The sequence below is a fragment of the Condylura cristata genome, unplaced genomic scaffold (assembly GCF_000260355.1).
Source record: "Condylura cristata isolate star-nosed mole 26May11 unplaced genomic scaffold, ConCri1.0 scaffold00003, whole genome shotgun sequence".
NCBI lineage: Eukaryota > Metazoa > Chordata > Mammalia > Eulipotyphla > Talpidae > Condylura > Condylura cristata.
This window is the reverse complement of record NW_004567104.1, coordinates 68,332,186-68,357,169: the sequence shown is the minus strand read 5'-3', so window position 1 is coordinate 68,357,169 and position 24,984 is coordinate 68,332,186. Positions and strand designations below refer to the sequence as shown.

The following is a 24,984-nucleotide window of genomic DNA, read 5'->3' as shown; positions in this document are numbered from 1 at the left end:
TTGCCACTTACGTTCGGCCACAGCAGCAACCAACAACTCAGTGGACAATTTTGTTATGAGGTGTCAGTGATTTAATAAGTTGACCAAAAGTGCTTGGAATGTATCATGAAAACGGTTGCTGGTGTACATGGAGCCTGGGCAATGTGGCCCAAATTCCTGCCCCTGGCACTCAACCCTCCAGAGACTGCGACCACCACTTTCTATGGTATTCGCTACATTCTTTTTTGGTGGTTTGTGTTCTATCCCATAAAGTTTTACAGGGAACACTACTAGGATGACCTGTCCACTCTTTAGCCCTTTTACACTGCTGGAATTTTTAAAGCAGCATTTTAGATTTATTGGAGGATGTCACTTGAACCTCACACTGCCTGAAACTGAATCGTATATAGTTAAAAAAAAATTTAGTCCGATGATAGAATGTGGTTATGCCTAGCTTATGAAATAATTCCTAGCTTGCAGAATGGACATGTAAGGTGGGTTTCGGGGAACATGGATGATGACATAAGTGCAAGCTCCACCAAGCTGGGTGTTTTTGTACAAGTATTTGCCTTCCCAGCATTCGTTTGTTCTTCAAGCTCTAACACTCCATGATAGCACCTTGCTATTATGAGACATTTATTACATGGAAGTGAATATAGTTTTCAGATATGTCTTTTGCTTTTGAGACTAGGTAAAGGTCATAAGTCATTAAATAAAAGACATGTAGGGGTGAAGCAAATTTCCATTTGTGTAACAGCTCTTTCTTTCTTTCACCTAGTCATTTCTTGTATAGTGACCTACTTTCTTGTCCAAGAAATTAGAAATCACTGACAATTAAACACCATGTATTAAGTGTTTGCAACTTGCAGAACATTGACTATAATACAGAGTTTTTGACAGTGGAAGGGGGTGAAGAGAGAGGATCTATGATTAGTTGGGACTTATGGTTGATCAGAGAAATCCAAATTAGGCAAGTAATCAGAATAATGTGTAGGGAGGACTATGACATAATCCCACAGTCACCCTGAATATTCTATGTTCTAAAAGAGGCTTTGTTTCTACGTATCATGGAGCATGTGTGATCCAGATGGATTAGGGGAGCATCCATTGTTTAATGTAATTTTCAGTTTTCCTGTAAATGTTCACCAAGAGAGCTGTTCTAACAATATGCAGCTTTAATTTCTCTGGAAGCCAGTCACTGCAGGAGAAGGCAGTAAAAATAATCTTGGGTCCGGGAGCAGGATGGTGGTGATGGAAATCAAATGCTAGCATAATTGTCACGGAAGAGTGGAAATACCAAATCCCTCCTTATATGCATTTCTTATATTCTCTCCCTTAGGACATCTACTTGGCCTCTCCCACGATGACTCCAAATTCTGTGAAGAGAACTTTGGTTCCACTGAAGACAAGCGTTTAATGTCTTCCATCTTAACCAGCATCGATGCATCCAAGCCCTGGTCTAAATGCACCTCAGCCACCATCACAGAATTCTTGGATGATGGCCACGGTAGGTAGCAGCAAGGACATCAGTCAAAAACCCAACTTGGGACTATCGTGTTCTGTTTTATTATGTTCTGTGGCATTCCCCATGCCCTCCATGCTGGGCTTGTTGAGCCCAGCAGTGGGTGTGTAGTGCCAGCATCCTTGGTGGTGTTATAGCCATGGTATTTTTGCTTTTGAATTGAAAAGATCAAAAGGGAAGCAGTGTGGGAGACCACACAGAATGTGTAGTTTCTGCCCTGAACGTCTGGCTCTTATTCCCTCTTTCACCACTAGCTTCCTGTGAGAAACTGGCAGACATCTTGTTTCCCTGCTATTAATATGACTCTCAGAATTATTTGTTTCATGCTTATTATAGGGGTGTGGTTAAGACAGAGGTGACAGTTCTGTCAGATTCCCTTTATGGCAACATAAAGCCAGGAAAGGGTTTGCATTCCCTGGATGAATTTGGTTTCATCCAGACAGCAGGTTCTCCTGAAAGTGGAGTCAAAACTGCAGAACAGAAATAGAACAGCATTTGAACGGTGAGAAAACACTGCAAGAACTTCAAAAGAAAATCTTTGGCATATTCTTTAGATACAGTTCAGGCGGTGAGTATATTTAAGTTCTATAAGCCCAGGATTAGTGCTGTAAAATGTAAAAATACTGAGAAAGTCATAGTTTACAAAAATAATAAATTCTCACCCTTAAGTAAAACTTTAAAACAAGCCATTTCAAAATTGCATGCTTTGTCACTCTGTGCAAAGGAAAGGTGGAGGCTTGCTTCTCTAGGTGAAGTTAAAGTGCTCCTTAAATTTCCTTTTAAATACTAGCATTCCTGACACTCCTTAACTTTAAACACAGAAGAATAGACTCATCAGACTCATCTCAGTTGAAAGAGATATCTGATCAGATCATGTGGTTCGAGTTTTTCATATTCCAGATATTTTCTTTTTGTCCTACGAAAAGTACTCCTAACATTAATGGTTGAAGTATTGTGACAGAAATTCTTGATGATAATAATTATCCATAAAGGTATCTCAAAGTCAGCTAAAGCGAATCTGACAAATATTTCTTTCTACTTCCACAATGTTCCTGATGCGATATTTTTGTAATTTCTTTTTTTTTTTTTAAGATTTATTTATTCATTCATACAGAATTGGGGTACAGGCCAGAGAAGCAGAGGGTGAGAGGATTCACCAGGAACAGAGTGGGGAGCAGAACAGGCAGATCGATGAAGTACACTGCTGAGAGGAGTGGGTCAGGGGAGGTCTGCTGTGCCATGTGGTCACCTCCGGGGCAGGCGGGAATCGAACTCATGCGGAAGTGGCTTAAGCTTCTTAGTGCGGTGCTTTAACCCGCTGCGCCACCAGGGAGGGCCCGATATTTTTGTAATTTCTTAATGAGTTGGCCATTAACCTGCAGCTAAAAGGTTGTCAAAAACAACTGATATATTCTTTTCAGATGAAAATAAATCCCATCACAAGGTTCCTTGTATCTTATAGCCAGTACTATTCATGAACTCCTTTGTACTAACAATGATGATCAGTAATATTTTAGCTACTTATAACGACTTAAAATTCCTATTCATGTACAGTCCCTACCTGCTAGGCATAATGTGGGGTGTACCTTTGACAGGGTGTATGTCAAGGCCCTGAAATCACATGTTTCATATAATTAAGACAATTAAGGAGACAATAACTCACTAAAAATGTAAAATTAAAAATAACAATAAATAAAATTTTCCTCGATATGAAAATGAATCTTCTTTGTTAGTGAGAGAACATCCCAATTTATTAAATATTTAGAAACCATGGCAAAAATCAGTGTGCTAGCTTTTTCCTTTACACTAATAATAAAGTTGTGAGTTTCTGTTTCACTTAATTTACAATGCGAATTAAACAGCAGGAAAGTTCCTGAAATGAATATTTATGTAGTTATCTGCATTTCTCCATTGATCAAGATAGTGTCTAATAAGGTGCCTGTTTGGGGGAATCAGAGTTCCCATCTAAAGAGCACTTTTTCTTTTTTCAGGTTTTCTGAAAATGAAATAATAGTAATATTTTACTTCAAAATCACATGTTACACATTCCAAAATGTTGAGCTCAACTTTGAATCACAAACTGAACAGAGTCAGTTGCTAAGGCAGCAAATACTTACAGCTAAAATGGGATCAGTTTTTTTTTCTCCTGTGCAAGTATTAGGTCAGCTAATTACAATGCTGTGCAATTTGTTTCCCTCATTGCCATAATTTTGGAATGATTCACAGCATGTTTGTGGAATTCATGATCTTACTTTCTGTATAGTAAACAGGCTTTCAGTATTGTCTTCCTTTTTTTCAATATTATTTTGAGATTCAGTAGGGTCTATGCTCCAACTAAAAAGAAAAAAATAACAGGGAGCAAACGTCATCAGTAGCCTATCACAAATAAATCCAGGAAAGTAGGAATGAAAGAGTGACTTTGTGGCATCAAGGCAAAGCTCAATTACATCCATCTCATAACAGCGCACAGATGTGGGCGGAGGTAGATTATTCTCTGAAGTACTGTCATTTACATGAGAGTTCAAATAATTTGATCCTCTTTTAAATTGGGGCCCAAAATACTGACTTAAGTCAGCTTAAGTGAAAGTGTGTCCAGAGGAGCTAGAGATGTTTGAGATACCGACGATGCCAACCGTTGGTCAGGAATGAGGATGAGAGAGCCCAAGATGATGAGAAATGGGCACATTAACAAATACACAACTGATAGAATGAAGCCGGGGAACCCTTTTCATGACTCCTAGAGAATTTCTCGGACTTCCATTTACAGACCACTTGGTCATATTTCTCATTTCTTCTATTTTTTCCATGGTACATTTCTAGGCCCCTAGTAATAGAAGCATTAAAAGAGTCATAATGAAGGGTGGGAGACCTTCAGATGGGCAAACTGAGGTCAAGAGGTCATCATCATTAGATAATTAAGGAAAACAGTAAAAATGTTTCAGAGTAGCCTTAAAGGATTTAAATCACAGTGATTCTCGATTTTCAGTTATTTAGGAAGAAGACATGATGGCAGGAATACAAAAGGAGCAAAACAATTGATATTTTTAAATCTAGTCATTTTTAGGGGGCTCCTAAATGTGTTATGTGCAAATTCACATTCTTGGACGAGAGCTCATCTGTCTCGCTCTTAACCCCAGCAAGGCTGGAGAAATGAGGTTTTAGTGCACAAGTAAATTCAAATCAGTTGATTTGTTTTTAAAATTATTAGCCATAAGTAGCTGAACATTTGTAGCACTCAACCACTGCCAAATTTAAATTCATTAGTACTGAGTGTTTCCTGATTTAGTTCCAACAAGAAATATGGAAGAATTAGGTTATGGTTGAAAGGTCAGTCTAAAATAACTGTGCCTGCAAACTTGTGATTCAGAAAAGGAGAAGCCATGTCTCATAGGGACCTCCCCCACCCTCAAATTCCCTTACTGCCTGGCTGGCCAAGACACGTGTAGACATTCTGCAGTGTTTATACAAGTTAGCTCTAGGCAAGCTGGCCAGGAGTGTGATCCTTGAAAATAAAGGTAAGCATTGGCAGGGAAATTGTGCAGTGAAAGCAAGTTATTGAATTACCACTCTCAAGTGTTTAATAACCTTGAAGTCCAAAGAGATAGCTGTGTCTGCTGTATCCCTAAGTCCACAACCAAGGGGTGTGGAAGCCCACGGCCATCGACTCACTAGAGACAGTCAAGAACACCAGAGGCGTTGCTGCTGAGGACGATCTATGAGCTTTGAAAAACTAACATGCAGCATAGTTGAAGGGTAAAGGGTACAGCCACTCAAGAAGCTAGAACTTAGCAGATAACATCATATTAGAAACAGTCTGAAGCCTTTGTAAATACAGACTCTAAGGCTGACCAGGTGATCTGAACATTCTGTTTTGAAGGTCAGTCTTAAAAGGCAAAGCCTTTTGTGTTGTCAACAAATAGATTCTTCAAGAGAGTCTGCAGATCAGACATGGATTTAAGACTACAGCAGTGTATATGTGTTCCTCAGCACGGACGATTTTACTCTCCTTTCCTTGCCACTGCATTGGAGCACAATGCCCCTAGTGGCCCTGACCGCGTCTCAAAAAGGCCCCTTGAATTCTCTTAGGTCAGCAACAATTGCATGTGCTACTGTGCTCTTATAACTTCCTCAGTCACTGGGCGATGGTGAGGCATCAAGAGCAGGCAAATGCACAGCTTCTCTTTGAATTTGACACATTCAAACAGTGACCTGAGCTAAGAGTTGCAGAGCTAGCATAATGATGGGACGTACAAGGCAAGCGATTGCTAAAGTGTTGGACTTCTCGGGCTAAGTTTTCCTAGGAGTGTTGACTGATTCCTGCTAGGCCATGGTTGATGGGTCTGCTGCTTCATTTCAGGCCTTTCATTACTGAAAAGGAACGGAGGATGGAAATAAGAAATGACAAAGAAAGATGAAAAGAATAAAGAACAACCAACTTTCATTCACTAATTTCATTCATCATTACTATGTAAGACAATGTTGTACAACACCTAAAAAATTGGAATATATTTCTGTTCCACTTCCCAGAGGCACAGCATTCTTTCCCACACCCTCACCCCTCTGCACTTTTAGACGTGGCGAGGGGAGCAAGTATTTTCCTTTGTCCGTTGCAAATCACTGAGTTTTAATCCATATTTTCACCTGACTCTAAGCATTTAGCTTAACATTGGTAGCAAAAACAAATATACAATATGTTCACAGTCTATTATCTCTCTTTTGGAAACTGACCATTTTTGTACACAAAATATTTTTTTTAAAAAGGGGGGGTTAGGGAGGGAGGATGGAAGGTAGACAGCTTGACAATATATGGAACAGAACAGAAAAAATGCTGGCAGCAAATCCCAGATAGAATTTCAGAACAGGGTAAATTGAACAGATGCAGTGGGTATGAAGAGCAGTTGGGAATGACAGAACTGATTAAGAAATTCACATAGATTGGATGTCCTTAAAGGTCAGGATAGATGATATGAAAGATCCTCTTTCACCCCTCATCCCAATTTCCCACAGTTCTTAATGTGGGGAAATACAGCTCCAATCCACTATGACTTCGATTTGAAGTATTTTGCACTGTGTGACTCTGAATCAGGCTGTCTATCGATTTCTTTATTGATCCCTGCAGCAGACTTCTATTTGATAGATAGCTGTTTACTTTTATGGCAAAATGAGATAATTCAACAGACAGATGAAAGCAGTAGACTGTGAACAGGGTAAACAGAAACTAAAACCACAACAAATCCTAACACTGGGGTAATAGATTAATGGCGATTCTGAGTTAGCTTATATTTGTGCAAGAAAAGGGAAAATCCGGGATGATTTCTAATAGAAAACCATTGGGCTGAGATATTGTTTTAAATACCGAAGCAATGTGTTCCTCATTTTTAATACAATATGGTATTGAGCTTTGTAAAGAGATGTCGCACCTTTCAGTCTCCACGTTGGGAGCTGATTTCAAATTGTTGGCATTTCACATTTCTTTTCATGTATTGTCTACTGAGTGAGATGGGAGGATGTGAGCAGCTGAACATTCAGAGAGAGGTGGCTAGTCATTTGGGCTCAAGGAGAACACATGAAACATGCCCCCCACCTGTTAAATACTTCTGAGGTACTATTCTGTTACCTCGTCACATGCTCCATGCTTTTCAATAAAGTTTCTTAAAACAGCAGTTTTGGAGAATTGGAAAGCATTCTTGCTGCCTCAGAGATTTGTTGACTGCCTTCTAACATCAGCAGTCTGATCACTCCCGGTTGCACAATGCTGCTTTTTGTGTGGCAGATAGTGCTTTCAGCGTCTTAAGTCCCGGATTTTAGCTCTGTCTTCTAAACAAAGCCCAGTGAGGTTTTACTATCATTCTTTCCCATTGACTTGATGTTGTTTTTCTTTTAACTGGATGTTTTTCTCCCTAAGTTCTCTTTGGCTAGGGACTTATTTTTAATGCTTTTTCTGGCTTGCCTTCAGAAGCTTTACCTCTTCAAACATTCTGGCTCAGAAGTCAAATAGGAACTTTGCTCCTTATTCATTTTCATATAATGCCTCCATCACAGATCGACAAATTCTAAGGTATTCACCTTGAAAAAGCTTGAGTGTAGTTGGAAAAACATTTACAGATATTTAAAATGTGCTGCATATTCAGGATTTTGGTGGAAAATGTAGGGTTTAAATATAATTTTCCTCTCTTGAATAGAAAGAATAACTCAATCCATCTAAAAGTTCACTAAAGATGTTGGGCATTGGGCCAGTCTCATTGTTTCAGAATTTTCTGGTTGTTTCTTATATTTGTGTGAGTACATTTTACCCCCACAGTGTCAGAGTGAAAAGAGAAACACTTCACAGGTCTTGAAAATAAGTTTGGGAGAGGTCAGTAACTTGGCCAGGAACACTCAGCCACTTAGTGTTGCCAGAATTAGATTTTCAAATGGGCAGTTCTACCATGTGGTGTCGTATCCACCATTTAAAGGGTCCTGCTGTCTCTTGCCCTTTAGCAATAAAGCAGGAACTCTGCCATGGGTAAGCTGAGGAAGGATGGCGTTGAAGAGAAGGGCAGGTTATGGAGACACCACCCTCAGCTCTGGCACCTGGGTAAATGGTTAGTCTGTATGTGTTTTCCTTTTCTTAACAATACATTTAAGAAAACGTTAAAGATCATGTCAAAGTTCTTCTAGGGATTAAATACACTTAGAACTGACACTGATATAAGTTTGCAACAAATATTTATTATCACAGTCAAATAAACAGAAAAATACTGAAACCAATGGGCATTATGGCTGCCACAGATGAAGAGAGAGAAGTAATAGTGTTAACTCACTGCGCAGAGATCATTCGGGAAGTTGGAGGGTGGGGAGGAACTTGTGTTTCAGCCTCTGAAATTGCATTGCCCCCTACCAACTGCTGGTGACCCCACTCCTGCTTTATATCTCATATTACAGCACAGTGTCAGCAGAAATTTATTTGTGGAAGACTCGATTCCAACCCCTCACACATACCATTTGCGTGGAATAACCAGCAGAAAGGGTAGAAAAAGTAGAAGAGTGTCACGCTGGCCCTGGTCCCCGACGACACTGTTTCTTCAGCTTTTACTGTTTTTTTTTCTCCTGACACTGTTTCTTTGGCTTTTTCTCCTGACAACTTTTTCTTAAAATTCTTATCAGCTTGTAAGAAACAATTTATCTAGTGCACTTCCTTCCCTTTATTGGAAGACTGTGGCATGGATCGGGGCGATTTTTCTGTATCACCCAAGCAGGTGTATTTGGTAAAACAGTGTAGGTGGCAAGCCATTGCTTACTGAGTGAATATGAGAGTGAATGAGCCACTTTATTTACTCCTGGTGGATTTAGCGGAAAGGAAGCGAGGCTAGGCAGTTGAGGAAGAGGTAAGTTGGCAGGGCAGAGTGGGGTGTAATAGTGTCAGGACAAATTGCTTCTTAAAGCTGTAAACGCACATTTATTTTCATTGCTGTTTCTTTGTCCATGATCTGATTTCCTCTAGGTCCATCCTGATTTCTTTGGGCGCCTTGACACAATGGCTGTTTTCACAACTAATTTTACAAAGTACAATAACTAATGAATCAGATCCCTGCCAGTCATACCTCCAGCATTATAGACACCCAGAACAACACATACCCAACTGTCCAGAAGGGTGTTGGTGAATGAGAAGAGGGGAACCCAGACTCAACCCTCGAGGAGCCCCTTCTCCAGAACCTCACACGGCAGACTTGGGGTGCACTGCACCTCAGCACCAGCTGCAACGGTGCACTTTTAGATTTGTGGTTTGAAACTTAAACCTAGCGCAGTTGGTCAATCTTGGTTCCTGTTTTAGGGAACTGCTTGCTGGATTTGCCACGAAAGCAGATCCTGGGCCCTGAAGAGCTTCCGGGCCAGACCTACGATGCCACCCAGCAGTGCAACCTGACTTTCGGGCCAGAGTACTCCGTGTGCCCTGGCATGGATGTGTGCGCGCGCCTGTGGTGCGCTGTGGTGCGCCAGGGCCAGATGGTGTGTCTCACCAAGAAGCTGCCTGCCGTCGAGGGGACCCCGTGTGGAAAAGGGAGAATCTGCCTGCAGGGCAAGTGTGTGGACAAAACAAAGAAAAAATACTATTCAGTAAGTAATACTTTTAACACACAACGCCTGCAGGCCCAAGATATGAAATACCTCCCTGTGACCAGGGTGGGGCTGTCACCGGGAGACTTTGTTAGATGAAATATTCCTCCTGTATCCTTGGAGGTGATTCTCAGTCATCCAATACTGGAGGAAATGCAGATCACACATCCATTTGGAAGTAGTGTACTATCGGGCGGGCAGGACTCTTCACAAGGTTCACATCGTGCCCTGTCACCTAATGGCATGCTGCGCCAATTTAGAGCTTTCACAAATAAACATATAAGCCATATCTGTCTATGAGGCCCCTAGTAGCCCTCCCTGCCCCATCTCACTTCAATATTTACTTTCAAATTTCTCTTAGTTCAATTATCAGAATACACTGATCTCAGTTCAGTAGAATAGCAACAGTAAAGTCGAGTCAAGGCTGATCTCCAAAATGGCGGCTCTCCTCCTCAGACCAAGTCGAAAAAGTCACCCATATCCACTCCAGGGAAATACTTCCGCCCTTGGCATAGACCTGGTACCTTCATATAGGCAACTACCACTTTAATTTCAAAACCCAAGGGAAGTATTTATTCGCTCTCTTGTGGGAGAGGTTAGATGTCCCTAGAAGAGAGTTGCCATGGGTCTTCAGAACCATGCATTTGCAGATACTCTGTCATGGCTGCCAGAGTTAGTTCTCCACACAAGTCCTCTGCAAAGGAGTTTATGGTGCTCTTCCTTTTGGAGTCTCTCAACTTCCTGCTAGGAAATTTTCAAAGGAACAGGTTGAGGGTGTCATATGTGATGGGGCTCTTCATTCCCTGTGGTCAGGGGCGCATTTCAGTATTTGTCAGTTTTTTTATGTACTGAGTGGAGACTCTGGCCTGATGAGGAATGAAGTCAGCCCAAGTCAAAGCCCAGGTACATATGTTCATGTGGCCAGGGAGATGCTTACAGATGTGGTATATGAGGTGATCATACACCAACATTAGCACCAATATTTGTGCTAAGTGGGGAGAGAAAGTTGCAAGCATAAGCCCAGTAATGCCCAGAGCATGCAAGAAATGTGTATGGATACAGTTAGTTAACCTGGGAAGAGCAGGGCAGACAGAGACTTGGCAATGGTTCCATGGTTATTCACTGAAATGTACAAAATCAGAAGGTCCAAGGAAAGCAGTGGGTTAGTAGTTAATAGTGCTGCCTGCAGTGGGGGTGGACAGATGAATTTCTTAGAACTGGAAGCACATTCTAAATCCAGGAATGGTGACCATGCTAAATTCAGTGAAAACGTAATTGTCTATAATGAACTTTCCACTGTGATGTCCACTTGTATCCTTTGAAAATTTCCCTTCTTCAATGTTAACAATCACTTCTGTCTTCTATTTCAGACATCAAGTCATGGCAACTGGGGCTCTTGGGGGTCCTGGGGCCAATGTTCCCGCTCATGTGGGGGAGGAGTCCAGTTTGCCTATCGCCACTGCAATAACCCAGCACCCAGGAACAATGGCCGCTACTGCACAGGGAAGAGAGCCATCTACCGCTCCTGTAGTGTTGTGCCCTGCCCGCCCAATGGTGAGCCACTCCCCAGTGTCAGCGACACTGTGTTGCTTGTGTGACTTGCACCCTAGCAGCAATACAGAGGGGAGATTAGAGACATAACCCATTACTCTTGAAATAGGCTGCACAGTTCTACCAATGTACACATCAGGATCAAATGCCTGAGTAAATGTTTAAATTGTTATTATAAACAATTGAGTAGCTGGAGAGTAGAAAAAAAAGTAATGATGACCCTCAACACTGATAATAAAATTTCTCAACACTTGTGTGGGAAGAGATGATCAATAAAGCCATCTTCCTAAAATTGTTTATAGTGTACAAAAACGTATCTAAATCTCAAACAGATGAAATAATGTAAAATAACTTGTTTTCTAGGTAAATCTTTTCGTCAAGAGCAATGTGAGGCTAAAAATGGATATCAGTCTGATACAAAAGGAGTGAAAACATTTGTGGAGTGGGTTCCCAAATATGCAGGCGTCCTTCCGGGGGATGTGTGCAAACTCACCTGCCGAGCTAAGGGCACCGGCTACTATGTGGTGTTTTCTCCAAAGGTAATTGCCTGCTGAGGTCCAGAATCAGTAGGTGTCCTTGATGGGGAGTGTTTGGGAGCATGAAGCCTGCAGGTACCAAATGTAAATAAATAGCCATTTGGTGGGTGGTTAGATTTTTAGTTTCATTGCTCTAATTTCTATATTTTCCAATTTTATTCAGTGAATAAAATTATCTTGTAAATAGAACAAGTAAATGTTTTGAAAGCTATTTTTGAAAAGCATAACTGTCAAGAGAAGTGAAGTGTGACCTTTGCTGCAAAAGAACTCTTAAAACAGCTTGTATTTCCTGGGCACATTTGCAAAGCAAGATTAATTCTCCATTTTTCTATCATTTACTTAAGAATTCCTTTGGTGACTCATGAAGATAGGTTTCAAGATAATCACCTCTGATAAATGCACCTTTAATAGGACTCAATGTCTTGCAGGTTATTTACATTATTATACATGCATACAAAATTATGCTTCATTTATCACAGAAGGGCATTTTCTACGATGCACTTTTATTTCTTACAATGAAAGCTAGGCTGCAATCTAAAAAGGTTATCAAATTTGTACATGTCAATTCAGTCTGCAAATTTGCAGACCACCTTCAGATATTTACAACACATTGTTGATCAACATTTAATATTTCACTTACAAATACTTTATAAATACACTTATAAATAAATAGCAAAACATTACATTTTCCTTTTAAAATACAAAGAAATACAAACAAAAATGTCATTTTGGAAATATAACCACTTGAAGAGCTGTTCTATGTTGAAGTGCACCTTAGTTCAACTTTACACACATGTACACACTCCCATACACACATATATGAAAAGATTTTGCAAATATTAAAGATGTCTGACTGTTCATGTAATTTATATAAATTTTCACCTACACAAACTATAAGCAGCCCAATATATACTATTTTAGAATTAGATTTTTAAATATATACTAATTCCTTGGCTCCAAATATATTCAGCCTCAAAAAAAAAAAAAGTCTTCCAGGAAGGACATTGGTCTAACTTCCCAGATTCCTGATTCCTGATTACTTCCGTATCTGACAGTCTGATGCTTCCAATCGTTACAAGGCTTGGAATGTTGGAATGTCAGGTTTAGATTATTTTCATTTATTTCTGGACTAGAATTTATGCAACAAAGAAGGAGCTCTGTGTTCTTGAGCCTGTTCTCCATGAAGTCCCACACATGAAGTGAAAAGATCACTCCTATCAAAGGAAAAAGGCAGACCTATGCCTACCCCAGACACACTTTACACGTGTGGAGACAGGTAATTACCGCCGGTGTCCTAAAAGTGTTGGAATTAAGCTCAATCAAGAACGTGTCTTTCCCACATTTATCCCAGATCTTCCTGTCCAGGTGTCAAGGTTTTTTTTAGTTAGCTGTGCCTGGAAATTACCACTGGGTGATCATTTTTGAAGGTAGTTATGCCAGTCTCAAAACTCACAGATCAGAACTTTTGACCAAGCTAAGCACGAGCGTTTCACACTGCTAATGTTTCTCCTCCTGCAGGTGACTGATGGAACCGAGTGTAGACCCTACAGTAACTCAGTCTGTGTCCGGGGGCGGTGCGTGCGGACTGGCTGTGACGGCATCATTGGCTCCAAGCTGCAGTATGACAAGTGTGGAATCTGCGGAGGAGACAACTCCAGTTGCACAAAGGTGGTTGGTACCTTCAATAAAAAAAGGTAACTTGATAGAACAGTCACCCTTACAGGAATGGGGCAAAGCTTTAAACCATGACAAAATTAATAAGGAGGGTCTCGAGGTCTCTACTTATGTTGTAAGGATGCCCCGGGGGAGGTCAAGGATGCCCTGGAGGGCTCCAGTAACACATTAGGAATATGAAAAGGGAAGGGCAGGAGAGGAAACCACTGTGGCTGCTCAGTGGCACTTTCTGGAACTTCTGGAAGCAGATAAACTTCAACAGCCTCAGGGTCCAGACTTTGCAAAGTGCAGCAACTAAAAGCACAAAGCCTGTGACAGGCTTTGTTTTCTTTTTGTTTTTTTTTCACAAATGAATTCCTCTTAGGCTGTATTTTTCTTATAGAAGATTTATTGACTGAATTCAGGGTATTTTTCTTTTATATATATATATATATATAAAAGATTTATTGACTGAATTCAGGCCAGAGGTTGGGGAGAGGAGGTGAGAGGACTCACCAGAGTGGGGAGCAGAACAGGCAGATTGATGAAGTACACTGCTGAGGGGAGCAGTGGGGAGACAGGAGGAGGTCTGTTGCACCATGTGGATCACCTCCAGGGCTGGGGATCGAACTCATACTGAAGTGGCTGCAGCTAGTTTCCAGTGTTGTGCTTTAACCTGATGCTTCACCAGGGAGGGCCAGGCTGTATTTTTCTTAAGAAAACATTTCTCTTTGCAAAAAGTTAAGTTCATTGCAGTGGGGGTAGACCACAATCCTTTTTGAGGTGAACACTCCTGCTTCACATTTTACTCTATAAAGAAATATACACAGTAATGTCTATTTCCTGCTTCCTCTCATGTTCCTTGATTATATTTTTGCTTTAAATATATAAGTCTATAAAGTAACGATTTCAGGCATAATATAACCTGCTGTCAGCAGCGATGACTAAGCTGACTAACGAGTGTGCTTGAAAGCAGAGTTGCTTTTTTTCTTTAAAAAAGAGCACTCATACTGAGAGGTTTGGTCTTTGGATACCAGCATTCTTGATATATATGTATATTTGTATGTGTGTGTGTGTGTGTGTGTGTGTGTGTGTGTGTGTTGTGTGTGGTAGTGCTGTGTTGTCTTTAACTGTAAAATAACATTATCAACTTAGCAAACTAAGGAAACAATGAAAACAATTGTGGCCCTCCCTGGTCCAATCTCAGCACTGACACTGCTGAGGCCTGAGTTCTGATCCCTGGTCAGGGAGCTGACCCACAGGGCGCGGCAGACCTCTCCTGACCCGCCCGCTGCTCCCCTCAGCAGTGTACTTCACCGATCTGCAGTTCTGCTCCCCACTCTGTCTCTGGTGAAGCCTCTTTCCTGCTGCACATGTGGCCTACACCCCAGTTAATATAATAAAAATATTTTTTTAAAAAAAGGAAATGATTACCTGCCATGAATGTAATGTGAAAAACTGGAAAAATTTTTGATATGATAAGCAAACTGATATGATTGCATAATTTATTCTAAGTTAGAATATGTATTAGTAAGTTTTTTTGCTAGTGATATGATAATGATTCATTGAACTGTATTGGAACATCTCAGTTAAAAACACTTCATGTTTAATTACTTCAGCACTTTTATATGGTCCAAAGGTATACGTCTCCTTAGAGATGACCGGGCCCAAGTGTTTGTTTGGCAAAAGGAGTCTGGAAGTTTAGGATGTTATCTAGTTTAACTAGTGAGTGCCAAAACCTAGGCTATCACTTAGGCCAGAGGATTAAAAGATTAGTAAGAGGGGAAAAGGGCCCTCCCTGGTGGCACAACAGGTTAAAACAGCACTATGAGGTTTTCCAAAGCCACTGCAGCAAGTCACCAGTTTGATCCCCGGCCAGGACACTGACCCACATGGCGCGGCAGACCTCTCCTGACCCGCCCGCTGCTCCCCTCAGCAGTGTACTTCGTCAATCTGCCTGTTCTGCTCCCCACTCTGTCTCTGGTGAATTGTCTCACCACACCTATACCCTCTAGCCTATACCCCAGTTCTGTATGCACAAATAAATAAATCTTTTAAATAACAACAAAAAATACTTCATCAAATTCAAACCTATTCGCAAGTTATGATTCTGAGTTTATATCATCCCTCCCTCAATGTTCCTCTTTTCAGTAAGTAGCAGCTCAGTCCTTTATCTGCTTATACTCGAAGCTTCAGTCTTCAGGGCCTCCCTGGTGGGACCAGGGGTTAAAGTACGGTGCTATCGAGCTGTCTGCAGACAGGGATGTGGAAGTTGTAGAGACAGAGTGGGGAGCAGCACAGGCAGATCTACTGAAATACACTGCTGAGGGGAGCAGTGAGCCAGACAGGAGAGGTCTGTCTCTTGCATCATGTGGATCAACTCAGTGCCCGGGATCCAACCAGTGCTGCAGTAGATGCTGATAGCATCTTAGTGCTGAGGCTCAACCCCTTGTGCCACCAGGGATGCCCTTATTATGAAATTTCCTATACTCTAAGGTAAAGTTTTAGCTAAAATGACACCTCTTCCCTGGCATAGATCCTTGGTGCTTAATTAGCATTTGTGTCTTAGTATTTCCAGAAAGCTGAGGATGTTTATGCCTCTGCTCATTTTACTGAAGAGATAAAGAAATCACTAGAGAGCTAGCTTACTTGTTGCTCACCATCAAGCCTCACTCTACCCACTTAATACTTCATAGATAGTAAGCATTCAGGGAATTTTGCTATAACATTAAAGACACTTTTTTTTTTTTTTGAAAATGAAAAAAGCTATGATTCCCTGAGTGTAGAATTTGTGTTCCATTTGTGTCATGCCCAGGAAATTCAACATTCTTGTAGAAATTAGAACAGAGGCTCTGTGTCAAGTATAATACTTAAAACTGCCCCTCCTCTCCTCCCCCCGCATTTAATTCAGTGTGACACTAATCTACAGATTGGAACCATGTGAAGAGCCTCACAAATGTAGCTGACTGGGTCTTATCTTGAATGATGGGGATTTCATTGGCCAGAAATTGGGGATTTCAGTGTTTTAAAGCTCTCTGCATGATTGTAGTATGCAAAAGCGCTTGAGAAACAATTTAAAGATTTCTGTAAGATGGATGACACATTTTTGTTCATAGCGTTTAAGTTTAGTATCCCATTTTGTTCCAGAAAGAACATAAAGTTACTTGGTAATGGTGACAGGATTTGAGAAGGTTGTTAGTTTTTATAAATTTTCAAAGTTAGTATCAACTTTTCAGTCAAAGGTAGGCAGCTTACATTACCTTCATTTGAACATCTTAATAAAAATATGTGGATTGACAGTCTAGCCACTCGATTTTGTTTTGAAAATCAACTTTCGAAGTCAATTTTAAACTCATCTCTAAAATTCCTCATAACTGTTTTAAGGTAAGAATTTGAGAAGATTTCTGTGTGTTTATCTATTAAATGTTTGCTTATTTCCTCTTCCCTCCTCCATTTCTTTCTTCTTCCTTCTACCACTATCTCTTCCTCTTCCTCCTACCACATCTCCCCATCCATTCCCCCCTTCTCTGTTCCTCCGTCCTTCTTTCCTCACCCCTATTGATATTCCACCTCTAGTAAGGGTTATACTGATGTCGTAAAGATTCCCGAAGGGGCCACCCACATAAAAGTTAGACAGTTCAAAGCCAAAGACCAGACGAGATTCACTGCCTACTTAGCCCTGAAGAAGAAAAATGGGGAGTACCTGATCAATGGAAAGTATATGATCTCCACTTCAGAAACCATCGTTGACATCAATGGAACGGTCATGAACTACAGCGGCTGGAGCCACCGGGATGACTTCTTGCATGGTATGGGGTATGCAGCCACCAAGGAGATCCTAATCGTGCAGATTCTTGCAACAGACCCCACAAAGGCACTAGACGTCCGTTACAGTTTCTTTGTTCCCAATAAGTACACGCACAAAGTCAACTCCATCACTGGTCATGGCAGCAATAAGGTGGGCTCCCACCCTCCACAGCTGCAGTGGGTGACGGGCCCCTGGTTGGCATGCTCCAGGACCTGTGACACTGGCTGGCACACTAGGACAGTGCAATGTCAGGATGGAAACCGGAAGTTAGCAAAAGGTTGTCTTCTCTCTCAGAGGCCTTCGGCATTTAAGCAGTGTTTGCTGAAGAAATGTTAGCCTGTGGTTTATGAGCTGATGCAGAGATAACTGGAGGATGCGTCACCACTGTGGTGAAAAAGAGGTCCACCCAGAGCAAAGAAAGTCACACTTTGGTGGCACTGTCATCAGGAGGCCAAACCTGGACAGAATTTGCTCCCTGTGACCAAATGAAGATGAGCTGCTTCATGTGACAGTGGTGACCTTGGAGTACAGAAGGACTTGGGAGCCAGTGAACATCCCCCAGCCCACAAGAATGAAAAAACACTGAGGAATGTAGAAGCCGAGGACATTTGAAGATGGCAGTCCAGTCTCCCCTTGTCATCTACCTCTTACAGAATGTCTTCAAAGGCATTTTAATCATTTTCGCCCATAATACACAGTAGCTTATTTTTACTGTTTGTAAATACATTGTCCCTTGGTATGTCACTTTATATCACTTGGTTCTATTAAAAAAATGTATATATACATATGTGTGTGTGTGTTTACACACACACTGGAAGTATAAACACACACACATATACGTATATATATATCTATATATATATTTCTATAAAAAAGTGTTTGACCAAAGTAGGTCTGCAGCTATTTCAACTCCTTCCAGTTTCTAGAAAGAGCTGTGGATGGTTTACTGGAAATTAAGAACTCGCTGCTGTTTTAATAAGATTAGTACACTTTCAGACTACAGGAGATGACACTTTAGTCAGAAACCATTTTGACCACAAGCATCTTCTGAGAAATTCCTAAAACAAGACCTCAGTGTATCTCAACCTTTAAATACCTATACCAGGTCCTTTTCTTTAACTGTTTCACTGCCTGAATTTGTTCAAGCAGGAAGCCACCTCCATGCATTATTAGGCTGTAGAAGAGTTGGCATGTGTGCGTTAGCAGTATTGTAGAGTCTAAAAATTCATTTCCTTGTATTGCAATTTAAAAACCACGTTTTCCATTTATTTGTTCCTGACTACTTTTCCCTCCCCATGTCTGGTACCCCATAACTCCTGAGATGTAAAATACATAGTAAACACAGCCGATTTCTATCACTTTCAACACTGGTATACCTCTTACCAGCAAGCCTTTAAGATGCACTTGTTTTGCTTGTTTGTTTTATTCAAGCATTTTTAAGACCTAAATGTTTTGTACTTCTGGTTGACCTAGTTTAATAGGACTATTAAAGATTGTTTGGTCCTTAGCCACATCTCGAGTGGTGACATTCATGTGGCTAGTGTAAAAGAAAAAAAAAAAAGTGGCTAAGACTAGTAAGACTGTTTCCACACTACAGGCAATTATTCCTTGTTTCGTTTTGTTGCTGTTGTTTTAACCCAAGTTTACTGATACTATGCTTAAGATTTATGCCAATTGGAAAGATTTGGCTGTACCAGTAAGTGTTGGAGTAAAGAAATATGATTTTTGTGCAGTTGATTGTTTTTATCTCCATAATCTGTCTATGTGGGTTCTAAGTTTTAAATAGTTTGACTTGAAGTCTCTTGCAATCATATGCCTACATATCTGTTTTTCAGACAGTAGACTGCTTCCCTCTATCCCACAGCTCAGAAACTCTAACATGATTCTTTTCGTTGGAATTTGTTTTCCTTTGTGAAAAAACAAAACCAATTGTTTTTATAAAATTTTATAACAATCATGCCAAATGTGCCTATTGTTAAAGAGTTCCATATGAGGATGTTAGGAGACTATTGGAATTCCCTAAAGCTCCTGAGAGTTTATTTATAAAATTTTTTTAATATGAAAGAATTATGGAATTGATCTTGCTATATCACAGTCATTTCAGTGGGCCAGGAGGATGGCTATCTCATTGAATGAAGTATTTGCTTAAGAACTTATCTGATAAATCAAATAATTGTTTTACAAAACTGATCATCATCCTTTGGATTCTCACAGACTGACTTAACTTTAGGTGGGGTCATTTTTCCTTAACACGTATCAATGAAAGAAATGAGGCCTACACACACTGGTTACCTGCCTTTGATGGAGGTCACCAGGTAACCCACGCAGAGAACAAACTTATTCCAATCAGGCAGAAAAATATGAAAAGACACAGTGTTTGACTGGACAGAGAGATTAAATAGTAAGGCCAACAGTCCTTCCCCAATTGTCAAAATAACTTAAGAACTCAACTATGACAAATCATTTTTCTCTTTTGTGGTTATAGTGCACAGCAACATTAAAACATAATTACAAGCTAATATGATCGTCTCTTACTCTGCTTTTCTATATTGTATTCATCAAATTTTAACACAATTTATTAATAATTCATTATTCCCCCCCCTTCCAATATTGAAGTTTACATTTCTCGTGGAAGCAACCCTAGTTTAGAGCAAATAAACCACTATTCCATGCTTTCAAGAGAAAGTGCTTTAGTTTGTTGTTTAAGTATCAGTAAGTCTACTGAGGAATGTATGTCTGAATTTCTAAGAAAAATGACATAGACTAGAAAGTGAAATTGAGAGAAATGGAGCCTCCAGTAGTTAGGAAGAATGGGAGTAAAGGGGGAATCCTCCACAATACAATCTGATTCTCCCAGTGGGGTGGACTGCCTTTCATCTTTCCACAGTTACCTCTTGAATAAAAGATTCTAAGAGTCAGGATGCTGGGGATTACTTTCTCAAGAATGTTTCTGCAAGTGCTCGCATTTGTAAGGATCTAATCTTACTTACAAAACTAAGCACTCCAGGTCAAGTATCACTAAGTGCAAAAGGAGCCCCTTAGGGAATAGTCTTTATTTCTTTTAGAACAGAAAGTCAAATTAAATCCCACTTTGTTGTTCAGTGGCATATGGGCACTACTGAATGTATTCGATAATTTTAACTTCCTTTGCCTTCCTGTGGAAACAGTTTTATCCCATTCACTAAGAATGAAGGGATTAATCACAATTTTTAAAAAGTTGCAGCACTGAGAAAAAAGTAATTTATTGTTTTTGCAACTGGTATGTGAATCTGTGTGATAAAATTATTTATTCTTATTTAACAAAAATATGTGCAAATTCTTCTATATTTAAAATGTTTTGCTGTTGTCCAACTTTTTTAATTTATGCTTCATGTTTGTGTATAAAGTACACTTTGTGAGTTTACATAATATTCAGCACTGGTTGCTTTTGTATTTTTTCTTTTATAGAAAGCTTTCTGTGTAAAACAGGTGTACATGTATATATTCCTCATGTATCCTTCTGATGCTATCACTTTCCTTTCTAAGGAAGTTTTTAAATTTAATCCTTCATAACTAAAGTGTTCATTGCTGTACCTATGTCTTTTCAGTTCCATGAATAATCATTCTTCTAAGTTACAGGTAAGAAAATACTCATTCAAGTAAATTAAGTCCAAGTTTTAAACTTAGGTATGTAGAAAGTCTGGAAACTTCACACAAAATGAAAACACGACTCACTTTACTGATAAACTTGGACAAGAAGCCATTGATGTATTATATGAAAGTTGCATAGACTTTTATATAGTTGTGAATGGCATCGATGTAAATAAACCCAAATATTATTATCAGTTGCTTTATAAGCACTCCTTAAAATTGTCACTTAGGAAAAAAAAAATTGTCACTTAGTCTTGTCATTTAGTCTCTAGTGTTTGTAGGATGGTACAATTAAGAGTAAACAAATTGGTTTTAAATGAGTCAAAAGTCAGTAATCATAACCATTTCTACAAACAGCATTTCCATTGATGGCATGTGACTTTCTATCACCACTAGTGAATCTCACAAGTGACAATAGAATTTAGGACAGGCTAGGTCACTTTGGATAACATCAACTTGCCTTCACAGTCTGGTCACAGCAATCAGGGAAAGCATCCTTGCATGCCCAGTTGACCAGACCCATATCTGAATTTGATATTTCTCCCACTAACTTCTCGTTAACAAGGTGATGGTAATGGTCTCAGTGAGGAGAGTAACAAGATTCCAAGTCTGGGTCTTCTGCTATGACATAGAGTTTACTGTTTATAACAAAGTTGAACTTAATAATGATCAAATCTTGCTAATAGCTAATGACCGAATGTAAAATTTTATTGGCAGGATTGGTGAATATTCCTAGTCTGACTTGAGGCCATACAAATGCTTACAATTCAAATTCAACTCTACAAAATAAATGAAGTGGCCATTAGTATAGTTAACGGTCACCCACAGCTATAGAACCAGTTGCCAGGCCAGGATGATCTGTCCTTTAGATACACAGACAAAAAACTTGTATATTTTCTTTTTTTCCTCATTCGCTAACAGCAAATAGTTTTAGACTGTTAAAGAGGTAGGTCATTTTAACTCTCTATTTCACTGGCAAAAAATATCTAACAGTTTCTGTTACCATGAACTACAGAATGAATTCTCAAGCTATAGTATCATGAAACACTCTACAATGTCTAATTGTGTTCTGTTCAATGAAGGCCTGGGAATATATTAAAATATTCACCCATGCATTAGTCAATCAAAAATGGGAATATATTGATAGTGTTCAGACTTGCAAAGAATTTAATCTGGCAGATGTCTTTCGAGTGCCATGAAATCATAATTCTCAATACAGACTGTATGGAAGAAATTAAGGACTATTTTGTTACAACATGTTGATTTTAAAAAAATAGGACTGAAATAGACATAGTTAAACCAGTCCACAGAACTCACTACATAGCACTTTAGCAGTACATCTGCTCTCTATGGTCCTTTACTCCCATTGTCCACCAGCCAGTCCATGGACTACCAAAGGTCAATTGAAAAAATTAATATTGGCCCATCATCCTCCAAAACACTGCCACTTCCACATGACCCAAAGTTGAACACTGTGAGCAAAACTGTGATTTGTAAATAAAACAGGGCATTCTCCCTTTTCTCATCTTCCTTGGTACATCTAATGAACTATTGTAATTTTCATCAAGGTGCTACCATTTTCAGTGACCAGCTGTCAATGGGGTGTTTCTGAGTGACTATTTTATTCCATGTGACATTTTAGCTTGCAAAAAATTTAAGTCTATTTTCACTTTTATCAAGGATGGGCACAACTTGATACTCCAATTTGGGAAAATTGCATCTATGGACATTGTTGGTCAGTAGTGTTCAGTGATTTAAATTCTTTGTATATCCAACATCAAAACTTGAATAATACCAGGCTGGAGTAGTAGACTTGTATATGAAATCATGTTCATCACTTGCTAAAGCCATCACCATTTCTTTCCAATATGTCTCTCAAGTTTTGTTTTTTTTTTCTCTACACAAACTCCTGTATATATTTAGTCTGCAATATTTTATATCTACCATAAACATTTGGCAAGAGTATCTAGTCTTTAATAATTCACTTCATATGAGAAGCACTTCAGCCCGTTCTGAGAGTACGTTTAGTTAGAAGCTCACACTGTGTGTTGTGAGACTAGATTTTTGATGAGTAAATATACATATATTGTCTCTGGATGGCATTTTTGCATTCCATGATGAGGCATGACATAACTAGGGTTGTCAATACTGCTCATAGCTTAGTATGACTAATATATCACAGGAAAGCATGTTATGCTTTGTAAATAGACTGCATGTTCCTAAAGAGACTGCAGAAACTTACTCAACTAAACATAAGCAGGTGCACAAATAAGTGACTTGAGCACTAATCTGTAATTAAAGTCAGGCAATAATTAAACCTAAGTAGATAAAATTGAGATGTTGTCAAGGTAAAGTAGAAGATGGAGGATTTGCATGGCATATATAAACAATAAAATGTAAGCAGTTGATTGCCTTTAATTTTCCAGCTGTAATAGAGTTTTTCAGTAAAGATAATGTAGTTGAAAACCAAAAATCATAGAAAACTAACATGGGTCTTGTTTAAAATGGATCCTCAACTGTGGCAAATTCCAAACGTGAATCAGCTATTGGACTCAACTCCATGTCTTGTCACCTGTGGCCCACAGCGGCTCTGTTAGCCAGGCACAGCTCTCAAACTAAGAGATTAGGGAGCAGCACTGTACTGGTTTGCATTGAGGAGCAATCTCCTATTTTGTAAAGCATTTCCTGATGTGTGACTTTAAGCTGTAAAATTAAACATTGGTCTTGTGGTTTCATTGGGCATAATAAATGTAAATTGCAAACTAGGTCAAAGTTTGCACTCCATATAATATGTTTTAGAGTTGGAAACTATTGTCTTTATTTTTAATTTCTGATAACAATGAAGGACCACACTGGGTATTGAAGCCCGAGGGTGTTTCTCTCCTTTGCATCATCCCACATTCTATTCCTCACAGGTGATGAATACTTTCATTTAATGAATTATGGTATTACTGCAACTTTCTTATCACACTATCCCCCACTGCTCTTCTGCTGTTCAAGTAGAAACAGCAACATTATCTTGCTGTTTAATTTTTATTTTTTAAAGATAAATTATGTTCTAGATATAAAATTGAAGCGCCAAGACAATAACACATGACTAGGAATTAAAAAAAAAAAAAGTTGAAAGTCACTAGCAAAAGCCAATTTCTTCGCTAACAAAATGTATGACACTGAGGTTTCTAAGGACATCAATTTCTTCTAACCCTGTAATTACTGTTCAGCATACATTGGTTGAATTTTTCATAAAACAGTTTATTAAAATTGTACTTATAATTTTTTCTTAGTAGGATGCATAATTTTTAAAAGATTATTTATGCTTGTAGAACTGGGGTATAGGTCACAGGTGTGGGGGGTGAGAGGATTTACCAGAGACAGAACAGGGAGCAGAATAGGCATCTCTACCGAAATACACTGCTGAGAGGAGCAGTGGGCAAGACAGGAGAGGTCTGCTGTGCCATGTGGGTCACCCCCTGGCTGGGGATCCACGTCATGCTGCACTGGCAGCTTATAGATTCACAGTGCTGAGCTTCAACCCACTGCACCACCAGGGAGGGCCCATACTTTTTTTTTCAGTTGAGGTAACATTGGCTTAAAACACTATATATGATTTAGGGAAGTAGGTTCACAGTACCTCAGACTACAAACCACCATAACCACTGCCAAAACCCCCACTGCCCCTTAACCTGGGCCAGTGGGTGGCCCCTCCCAGGGTGTACACTCTTTAAAGAAATCAGTAAAAACACCTTATATTTAAAAAGACAATAGATAAACTTGGCCATTATAACATGGCAGAGACTTTTGAACACCTCTTTGGGTCGGGCCCTGTGGCAAACCCCTCACAAACATTCACCCATGTTTTCTTATGTGACCTTTGTGGGGTTGATCTGAAGACTCCGTTATTACAATGATGTCACAGTACCACAGCTGTCCATGGCCTTCTAGTTATCAGGATTGCCAGACACCACACTGCGAAGAGCAGGTGTTGGGGGGTGGGGGATGATTTGCTGTTACCAATGCTGCTGGAAGCCCTGATGAGGGAGCCCCTGAGTGAAAGCACAAGAAGTCCTGAAATTCCAATAACTGTGACAAGGAAAATAGGGAGAATCAGAAAGGCAGCCACAGTAAAGGTAAGTGCTCAGTAACAAAGGAGTGTTGTTTGAAGAAAGAATTTCTAGTAAATGACTGCAGTTTAAAAAAAAAAAAAAAAA

At 39.7% G+C, this 24,984-nt stretch overlaps 1 protein-coding gene across 1 annotated transcript in view; it reads left to right on the top strand.

Moving 5' to 3' along the window:
* Nucleotides 1–17,916, top strand: part of ADAMTS5 (ADAM metallopeptidase with thrombospondin type 1 motif, 5) — a 41,845-nt gene extending 23,929 nt beyond the window's left edge. The window contains exons 3-8 of the mRNA XM_004675320.2: nucleotides 1,319–1,486; nucleotides 9,315–9,598; nucleotides 10,969–11,152; nucleotides 11,513–11,688; nucleotides 13,204–13,379; nucleotides 16,915–17,916. Coding sequence (XP_004675377.1) covers nucleotides 1,319–1,486; nucleotides 9,315–9,598; nucleotides 10,969–11,152; nucleotides 11,513–11,688; nucleotides 13,204–13,379; nucleotides 16,915–17,482 — 1,556 coding nt within the window. The 3' untranslated portion in view covers nucleotides 17,483–17,916. The remainder of the gene's footprint in view (nucleotides 1–1,318; nucleotides 1,487–9,314; nucleotides 9,599–10,968; nucleotides 11,153–11,512; nucleotides 11,689–13,203; nucleotides 13,380–16,914) is intronic.
* Nucleotides 17,917–24,984: the final 7,068 nt, after the last annotated feature.